This window comes from Arachis ipaensis, chromosome B06 (assembly GCF_000816755.2).
Source record: "Arachis ipaensis cultivar K30076 chromosome B06, Araip1.1, whole genome shotgun sequence".
NCBI lineage: Eukaryota > Viridiplantae > Streptophyta > Magnoliopsida > Fabales > Fabaceae > Arachis > Arachis ipaensis.
The window spans coordinates 117,356,339-117,366,773 of record NC_029790.2 but is presented as its reverse complement, the minus strand read 5'-3'; the positions used below and the strand labels follow the sequence as shown (position 1 = coordinate 117,366,773).

The 10,435-nt window shown below is 32.9% G+C and overlaps 1 protein-coding gene across 3 annotated transcripts; it reads right to left on the bottom strand.

The window, feature by feature from the left end:
* Window positions 5,620-8,952, bottom strand: LOC107604841 (nucleolin). Of its 3 annotated transcripts, none has more exons than XM_016306544.2 (2): window positions 8,118-8,946; window positions 5,620-6,016 (listed from the first exon to the last, which is right to left on the bottom strand). In XM_016306544.2, exon 1 carries the CDS (start codon window positions 8,758-8,760, stop codon window positions 8,128-8,130), a length of 633 nt encoding a protein of 210 aa, XP_016162030.1. In that variant the 5' UTR covers window positions 8,761-8,946; the 3' UTR covers window positions 5,620-6,016; window positions 8,118-8,127. The 3 variants fall into 3 exon arrangements, with proteins under 3 accessions (XP_016162030.1, XP_016162029.1, XP_016162031.1); XM_016306543.2 differs by lacking the exon at window positions 5,620-6,016 and adding an exon at window positions 6,315-6,713 and having other exon boundaries at window positions 8,118-8,944; XM_016306545.2 differs by lacking the exon at window positions 5,620-6,016 and adding an exon at window positions 7,819-7,972 and having other exon boundaries at window positions 8,118-8,952.

Sequence of the window (10,435 nt, the reverse complement as noted above, 5' to 3'; positions counted from 1 at the left end):
GAATGGATAGGATGAGGGAGTACAGAGGACCACACAAATGGTCTAGTGATGTCACCCACTTAACCATTTTTGTAGAAAAAAAAATTAAAAATAAAAATAAATAAAAAACAGAGAATGAAAAGTTGTCGCAAAAGCCAAACCCACCATTGGAGATATCTTTGGCTTCGCTTTTCATTTCAGCATTGAGGAATTTCAACATGCTTGAAAAAAAAATAAAAAATAAAAAACTTAAAATTCAGTCTCTTATTCATTTTAATTATGAGAATGTCAATTTTAATAATAGTTTTCTCTCGTAGAATATATTACTATCTCTTAATTTCTTTCTTAAGGAGATGAATGGAGATATCTAGTTTAATATATGAACTGAATAAATTCATCTCTAAATAGCCCTTCAATTTTAAGAGGGTAATATTATATGTACCTATTTTTTGGTATACTATACCTTTTTAAAATGTTAAATTGAATTAGTGTAGATGTCGCATCATATTCAATAATTAAGAGACATGTATTAACTCAATGTATTAGGGAAGAAAAAGGATAAATTATTAAAATAGAACCAAAATTTTGTACTGCTAACCAAAGTATTTCTAAAAGATACGAAGAGTAAATAAGTTTTGGAGATCTAAATTAGATATTAAATATTTTTTAAATTTAGAAATTAAATTTTGATACGATTTTTTATAAATATAAGTAAAAAAATAAATTTTTTTATCTTTAAATTTTAATGATTTCATCTCAAGTGAAGTTTTTGTGATTTTTTTTGTGAATTATCAAAATTTTTTAAAAACAATAATAGAGAGATTTAGAGATAGAATTTTGTTTTGATTTTTAGCATGCATCTCCTAAATAATTATTCAAATATTTTCACAAAAATGTGGATAATATGCTTAAACGTTTTGTCAAAACAAAATCATTTGTAATTTATAGAATTTATCTTTTTTTGTAATATTTTCAAATTTTTTAAAAAATTATTGGTCATAATTTTTGGCGTTATTTTAGTAAATAAGGAAAAGTTTTTTGTACCATTTTGAGTTTTTGACGGTTGAAAAAAAGAAAGAAGAAGACGAGTACAGGAACAGTAGAACAATTCTTTTTGGAAAAGCCTAAGGACATGTCTCCCATTTGTTTTTCAGTGCTTTGTAACCTAGCGGAGCTTAAGAATTTCCCATTTGAATTTTTGACTGTACGATGTTTCACAATCTCATGGTCAAACATCGAATATCAAACAGATAGAAAGATACTTTGGGTCCACACAAAGGCCTATATCAAATGGGCTTTTGAGGGTTAAAAACTTTGCTTTAACCATTAACCCCCTTTAAGTAACAAGGGTAGGGTAGGCCAACCTCAAAGAGCCATTCAACTGCACCAGACACTGTTTACAGAACAAATTACGCGACCAAAATGAGAAGAGTAAATCTGGTGCCTGCCAAGTACTAACAAAAATAAAAAACAGACCATGAAAATCCAATTTCGAGAGGAAATGGGTCACATATTAAACCAAATTTGTGTAGGCACAAGACAAAGTGTAGAATATAAGTGTTTAGTGGCAAGCAACTTTAGACCCTTTATGGAAAAGGGCACCTTATAATTATAAAAATGATAGGAAGAGTTTTAAGTGTATCGAAAATACCGGTGTTTAGTTGTTTTAACCATTGATTTGAATTATAAAAAATATATATAATATATATTAATTGAAATCAACGGTTAAAACAACTGAAACATCGGTATTTTCCGATATACTTAAAATTTTTCCAAAATTATAAGAACAAAATTCTTGTGAAGAACCTATACTGCAATCAGATAAGTGTCAGTGTGATCGGCAGTTTAAATGAACTAAGCGTGAAATTGTTCCTTGTGGTCTTACACTGAGTTTCGATAAATAATTTAATTTACTTTTGAAAAAATAGATTAAATAATAAATCATTATATTAAAAATAATTTATAAATAAATTATTTTGTATTTGAATTTTTAGTTTTAAAAGTGTTTATTTGATTGGTTGTTCATTTTTGGAGGGGAGGGGGGGGGTTGTTTCAATTATTGTTCAAATATATTGTATACTGATATTAATATGTACGAATCAATGTTGCAAAATTTGTTGGGGCTTTTAACGTATTGTTATCCTTCCAAAATGTCTCGATCTAGAATTATTAAAGCATGGTGTGACGTTTAATAAGAAAACCAAAAACCAACAAAATGAGGTTGCAACTTGCTACATAGCCCATCATCAGCTAGTCCATAAACCTTTCTAAATTGTGCTGAGTGACATGTTTGTTTTATCTTCTTAAAAAATAATTAAAAATGACTGAAAGACTTAATTTATTCTAATTATTCTTTTAAGTTTTTAATAAATAAATTTTATTTTTTTATTATTTTAATGTTTTTAAAAAATAACATAGATATCTAAATTTTATTCATTTAAATATCAGAGATAATTCCAAAAAGGAATTGAAACTTCCAATCATTACTCAATAAAAATAGTAGACTTGCTCTTATGTTGTACTTGTTTCCTCCACTCCAAAAAAAAAAACACAAAAAAATACACATACTCAAAATTGTATCATTAAAAATAAAGGAGTCACATTAGAAGTTAACACAGATAAAAGTCTGTGTCTCTTAAGTCTTAACTATCTTTCTTCCGTTTAATTTTTTTTAGAGAATGGTAATTAATTTTTTTTTTTTTGGTAGTTAAAACGGAACCTAAAAACCCAGGGATGACAATGAAATTTGTTCATTAAGAAAAGTCGCCCATTTTATACTTCTGTAATATCCAAAGAATTCGTCGGGTGAATATCCTAGTGCAAAAAAAACAAGGAGTTTTTAGAAACCACTCTTCTTAAGTTCCACAAAAAGGAAAAAAAACTATGAACATCATTATGACACGAAAATAAGGTAGATATGTACGAATAATATATAATTTTTTTAGCATGCAATTTATTCTATATATATAGATATAATTCATCATAGCTTAAAAAAATTGAAAATGCATTATTATAACTTAAAAAATCCCTAAAAGATAATTAATTTTAACGAAAATGACCAGTCGTCAATTGAGTTAATAGAAGTTAATGTTAACGTTAAATACTGACGTGACAATTAACAATTATTATAATTACAAAAGTTACTAATGTTTCTAATTTTTATAATTTTAAAAGCATTCCAATTTTATTTTTTTTTAAATCATAATTTCCTTTTTCTAAAAGATGTAGATACAAAATCAGTACCCAAAAGATTTTGGCACCGACAAAATGGTACCTGACTTTTGTTACTGGCAAAATAGTCCCTAAAAGAATTTAAAAGTTGACATGCGTATCCCCGAGCTCGCCAGAGCAAATCTTTGGCAAGCACAATATTGACGTGGCCATCGTATTTTGGTGACCTGGCAAACCACCCCCCAAATCCCCCTCCTCAACACACACTCCCTCCCCGTCACAGCCCCCATCCCCAACACACACTTCTCCCCCATCGTAGCCCCCGCCCCATCACAACCCCTTCCCTAACGCACACTCCCCCTCCCTCCCTCAACACCACCACTCGCAGCAACAACAACTTCAACATCAATAACAACCTCAACAATCAAGGACCACCGTCACCACCATCGTAGCCACAACAAGGTCTGGCAACGAAAATCATAAACGAAGCAATGTTTTCAATTAGACAGTGAGGTCCATAGATCCTGGCAACGAAGAACGAAAAACCGTTAGCGGAAGCGACAACGTTGGCCTGAGGCTGAGCGGCGACCGCGTCCTACGGCGTATGCAACGAGAGGAAAGAGGAGAAGTGTGACAGAGAGGGATCTGGAAGAAGGAGCCGATCCAGTGAGATCTGGCGCTGATGATGCGCAAATCGCGGATTCAGACCAGGGCACTAGGTTTTAGGTACTTGTGGAAGTTGTGGTGGTGTTGAGAGCAAGAGGAGGGAGTGTGCGTTAGAGAGAGGAGAGGGAGAGGGAAGGGGGAGGGCTGCAATGGGAGGGAGATGGAGGGGGAGTCTGCGTTGGGGAGGGAGGGATTAGAGTTTGGGGATGGTTTGCCAGTGTATTGGGGAGGGGGCTTTGAGGGTGGTTTGCCAGGTCACCAAAATACGGTGGCCACATCAACATTGTGCTTGCCGGAGATTTGCTCCGGCGAATTCGGAGACACGCTTGTCAAATTTTAAAATCTTTTAAGGACTATTTTGTCAATAATAAAAGTCATGTACCATTTTGTTAGTGGCAGAATCTTTCGGATATAGATTTAGTATTTAACTCTTTCTAAAATTCTCATCTCTTCATCATCATCTACCAATCTCTTCATCTCCAATCTCCTCACACCCCCAATCCCCTTAACCATCTACCTCCTCCTCTTTCACTTACAACAACAAATTCAAATTCAACCGGTTGAGAGACAGAGAATTCGACAACAGCTAGTGTTGACGTCGAAAAAGATGGCGTGGACGGGATCGAAGATGGAAGGCGATGGTTAAAGAGTTGGTTAGAAGAGGAAGGTGTTGGCAACGGCGACAAAGGGAAATGAGGAGGATGGACATATTTGATTTGAAGGTTGTAAGTGAAGGAGAAAAAGACACTTAGCACAGGAGACTGGAGATGTGAGGAGATTGGAAAAAAAAAAAGAAAAAAATATTGGTGGATGATGATGAAGAGAGTTTTAGAGAAAGGAATCAAGGTTTTTTCTTTAAAAAAAATTTTGAATGTTTTTATATTAAAAAAATTAAAAGTATAAATAACTTTTGTAATTATTATAATAATTACTAATTGTCACATCAATATTTAATGTCAACTTCTATTTACTCAATTGACGATTTATCATTTTTGTCAAAATTAATCATCTTTTTTTTAAATTGTCAATAACATCTTCCAGAATTTTATTTGTTAGCGTCTAAAATTTTCATATACCAAGTTTTTAGTTAACTCTTATGATACTAATCCATGACGAATACTTGCAATATCAACTCTCAACTGGCTTTTTATCTGGACAGTTACGTAGAGGATTTATTTGAATCTCATCTTGATTTACTAGCCAAGAAATTTATAATTTCATCTATTTTTTTATGGTTATCTCACAAAGAATAAATTGGGATTCAGAGAAGCTTAAAACCCCAGAAAACTCCCTAGGTTTCGAACCCACCAACCCTAAGGTAAAACTTGCTGAGACTCATTCTACTACTATATATATGGTATTTAACTATTAATCTACTATTATTACAACCAACCATTTTTCGTTATCGATAACTGAATCCAATTTGTCACTTTGACACACCTTTTGGTTTCACACCAAAGTAGTGCTCTATTTTTTCAAATAACAAGTTAAAAGGGATTATTGCTGTAGAAATTGTAACAATTTCATTCCAGCTTCCTATTTGAAGGCAATTTGGGCGTTTGCAAACACTTCTATACATGCATTCTAATTCCCAGCTAGAAATACAATGCCGTGTATGGTCAACTATATTAAGGATCGTTTGATTTGAATGCTCCTAAGCTAGAAATTCACCAAATACTGCTGTAAGTTTTGTCCACCCGAGGTCATTATTAAATTTCATTAGAACCTAGATTGATGATCTCAACAAAAATCCAAATATTGGGAATCAAATATCTAATTCGAGAAAAAATATAACAGATAAAATCAAACAAAAAACATCAACCTACAGTTATGAAAAAATCAACCTTAATCAAGTACACAATTTCATTTTGGAAATAGAAAGCAGTGAGATTGTTTAAACCCTAACCCTTGAACTGCTAACTAATTGCTAGAACAAATTCGTTAACGCTACTAACTTTTGATGTTTTATATATTAGAGGTAAAATGGCATTGAAAATGTGTCAGGTCTTGCAAAATGCTAACATTTTGTTATATACTGAACATAAAACCAATGATTTTTTAGGGGTTTAGCCCCACTCCATCTCAAAAATAAAACATACCCTGGTGCAGAAGCCATGCCAACGCATTGTCAAAATCAACAAAGTTCCACAAACTTGGGCAAATCTTCTTCTTTGCATACCTTTGTCGAATGGACAGGATTCTAGCGATTACATGAATAGAGATGTCCAAAACCAAAAGAGAGAAAAATAAAAATAAAAATAAGTACCTAATGTGAAAAAAAGGATAAAAAAAGGAAAAAAAGAAAAAAAGAAAATCATTTTGCAGCAGAACAGTCAAATATGGTGGGATAGTAGCTGTAGTTAAAATATTAAAGTAGCATCCCTTTCAGGTTCCAACACAGGCAAACCCTAACGAATTAACATCATTCAACTTTTCACCAAAATCCATCATAGGCCAGAGACACAAGAGCTATAGATATTATATAAAACAATATGAGATAGACGAATTAACTAACTGCTATTCATAAATTCACAATTAAACAATCCTAGTGAACAAGGTTGTGTATAGTCACTTAGTTAGAAGCAATTAGAACAACCAAACAAGCAGACAACCACATGAAATGCGATGTGAGAATGATGAATAAAGTATTACTTGCTATTCACTAGCCAAATCATGAAAGTTTCTTGTCATTATAGTAATTAGAACAATCAAACAAGCACAGAGTCAGACAGTTGCTTAAGCAACAATGCAAACCTCACAATCCTAAATCTACAAAACATGTATTTTCCACGGAATCAGTATATAGCTACATTCTCAGCCTACGGAGAAACAAGGCAAATGTAACCCGTTGTTGAAAGGTCTAGTCTGCACTCCTCAGCTGCGACAAAATGATGGATCTGATAAAAACATAAAAGATCACATATATATAACCAATCACACATCGGCAGAGGCATGAAATATATGCATTGATACATTAGCCTTGCTGTGAAAATTATTTTTTTTCAAGAATTATCAGGTAGTCCAATGTGACTTTGTGATCATTCGTTCAAGGTGGGGGAACAAACTCCCGTTTATGGGAGTATTAATATTTATAATCCCAACTCAAAACCCTCAAAAATAAAAGCACACAATAAAAGGCAACAGGCTATACACTATTTTACTTCTAAACCAGAGAAGCAATGATTTAATGCTTCTATTAACTATGATTTCAAAATCACTTAAAAGCACTTTTTGTACATTTTATTTAAGAAAAACTCAAGACAAAATAAGTCTTCTTCCTTATACACTAAAAGAAACTTTGGTTGATTTCACAACACAGCCAATAAGGATCTAAGTGCTTCATCCTTCAAATATCTATTCAATACCAAAACTTTTTGCTCATTATACAAGTTATATGAAAATTTAAACTAATCTGTCTTCAATAGTTCAATCATATTCATGAGTATTACTATAAAACAAAAAGCTTGTATTTGTAAAAATTAAAAGTATGGAAAAGAAATAAATGATTAAGTCAATATTTCTCATATGAATTTAAGCCTCCAATGGCAGATCATCCACTAATCAGTTTTTCCAAGCACATGATGTAATCAGCAATATGTTCAATTTCAGATATAAAATGCTTCATACAGTGAACTTGAATCGACAAGAATCATGTTAACAAAAATTTGACCACGGAAGAACTAGCCTTGCAGTTTCACTTAATCAGTACCCACAAGAACTGTTTTCAAAGTATATAATTGGTGCTTCAATAAGTAAAATCTTACACCAATGAGCACAAAAATTGTTAAGAGACATTTAGACTCATTTTCAACAATACAAGTAGAAACCGGCAAAAAGCCCAGTGAAAAGTAAGTTTTTGCAAGATTGATGAACAAAATTAGAACTTTATGGCATGAAATTTCATTCAAGCACACCACAACTAAATGGCACCTCAGGTTCTTCAACAACAATAACAACAAAAACTCAAACATCAAGGATCATCTATTCCAAGACACCGAGCCATCTCTCTCTCTCTCAAGGAATTAGGCAAAATCAGTTGTTCATACGAAATTGGCGAGTAGTCAAACAGACACATAACCCTTAAAAAAGCCTCACTGGCCATAGTTTCCATTAACACTCCCTCTCTCAATTGACACTTCAATTGGCAAAAGACCACCTAGTGAACAAGCACAAATAGATCAAAACAAAAAGGGGGGAAAATTCGGACTTTCTTCTTAAAAATTTTAGTAATATCCCAACTCAAACAACTAAAAAGGAATTTAGAAACAAAAACGGAATTTGAACCTGAAAATCTCACTAACCTGCCAAGCTTCATGCGTCGCTGTCGTCATCATCGTCATCATCAGCAGCAGCGGCAAAATCAACGGGTTTACTGGGAATGTGCAATCCAGGTTGAAACGTCCGCCGCCGAGTCCTTGACGGAAGAATGTTATTCAAATCAACCTCCGCAAGCGGATCATCGGAAAAATCACTGTCATCACCGGAAATGCCGTCTACGTCCGAATCATCATCACTGTCATCATCATCGTCGTCGTCATCATCATCTTCTTCTTCTACTATCAATTTCCCTTTGCCCTTGTCGTCACGCAAAACCCCCTTTCCCTTCCGGTCCACCTCAGCCTCCACATTATCATCCTCATCGTCTTCGTCGTCGTCGTCATCATACTCCTCTTCTTCTACCACGTGTTCCTTATCATTGTTGACAACGTCATTTGGAAGCTTAGTGTCGCCGTTCCCAGCTTCTTTATCTAGAACGACATCGGTTTCTGATTTCTCCTTCTCGGCGAGAGGTTCGGAATCGGTGAGGTGATTGATTGAGTTGTTGTTGCAGTCGAAAGTTGAGAGCTTTGGGGTTTTGATTAGGGGTTCTTGGGGAATTGGATCATCGGGCTTGCGCTTTGAGGGGAATGTGGCGGGTTCTTGCGGGTCGTTGAGTTTGGCCATGACAGAAAGGGGATTAAGTTAGGGTTTTCGGGGGAGAATACCAAGCAGCAGAAGCACCACTCGGTTTCTACTTTAGATACTGTTTTACACGCAATCAAGTAATAGTTACCACGGTGCTTAATCCGTTTGGTTCGTGTTCTGTTCACGTCTCTACGAGAGATATGGATACAGGGGAACGGATCCTCACCGGGAGAAAAAAAAAATTGACACGGTTTAATGTTTAACCACAATCCTTAATAAAATCAACCGTCTAAATTATAATTATAATTATAATTATCATTATAATCTTATATTTTATATTTTTTATATTCTTGTCACATTTTAGAGTTTGTTTGGGTAAGTTTCTAAGAAAATATCTTTTTTTGAGTTATCTTTTTTTAAAAGATCTTATGGAAAAGTAAAAGTAATTTTATGTTTGGGTATCTCGTGCAAAAAGATTTTTTTATTTATCAATTATGTTTGAATATAACGATATAAAAGTACTTTTTTGTTTATTTATTAGATGAAAAATATCTTTTTTTTGAAGAGAAAAAGATCTTTAAAAAAATATGTAAATTATACATTCTCAAAAAAGATCTTTTTTTTTATTTTTCTAATGCTTTTACTTTTACTACTAAAAATTTGCCAAACACGCTAAAAATAAAAAAGATCTTTTTTTATCAAAATAATGGCGCCCAAACAAGCACTTAGTTTCTTCTACTTTTATTATCTTTTTGGATTTTTTTAACCATCTATTTTAAAAAATTAAACTTTTCTTATATTCTTCTCTTCAAGTCATTGATTTTTTTTAATGATGTCTTGTGATGCTAATAAAAAATCATTACAAATACAGTTTGAGAATAACGCTTTTAGGACTCACAATATATACTCTACTCGCGGGTATCCAATTCGAACCAACTCATTTAAGTAGGGTTGTCTACCCTACCTGCTACAGGTAGGATAGGATAGGGTGCAAATTTATCTGTGGGTAGGGTAGGATACGGGTTTAGGGTATACCCTATCCTATCCTACTCGCACCCTTAATATATTATATAATATATATATAAAAGTTATGTATATAGTGAAGAAAGTGAGTCTTGTACTCACAATCTTCTTCTTATAAAAATTTGAAATAATCATCAATAAGTTAGTTGATAATCATATTATTTGCAATTTTATGTTGGATTTCTTTAAGATTTTATTGTTTTTAATTTTAATTTGAACTTAGTTTTTTATTTTCTATTTTATTAATAAGTATAAAATTTGGAATGGTTGAATTTTATATTTATTTACTTTTTTTTTTTGTTTCTGCGGATAGAGTCGGGTAGGGTAGGGTTTAGAACTTTAGGGTGCGGGTAGGGTTAGGGTTGAGAGATTCTCAACCCATGGGTAGGATAGAGTAGGATAAAGTAGAGTTTTAAAAAAATTTTCAACTCGGGTAAGATTAGGGTAGAGTCTAAACCATACTCTACCCTACTCATTGCCAACCCTAAACGCTATTTTTTCCTTCTAAATTAAAGTTTTGTGTTTTTATTCCCACTTTCTTTTATCTAACTCCCTTACTCATTTCTTCCTTTCTAATAATTTGATAACCCATTCAATTTGACATTTAATTTTTTTAAAGCTATATATAAGTTTTTCAATTAAAAAGTAATACTAATAAATTGTGTTCTATAAGTATTTTTTTTTAATGCTC

Coding starts and splice junctions, on each gene's coding strand:
- LOC107604841 (XM_016306545.2), bottom strand. CDS start 8,760: ATGGCCAAACTCAACGACCCGCAAGAACCCGCCACATTCCCCTCAAAG.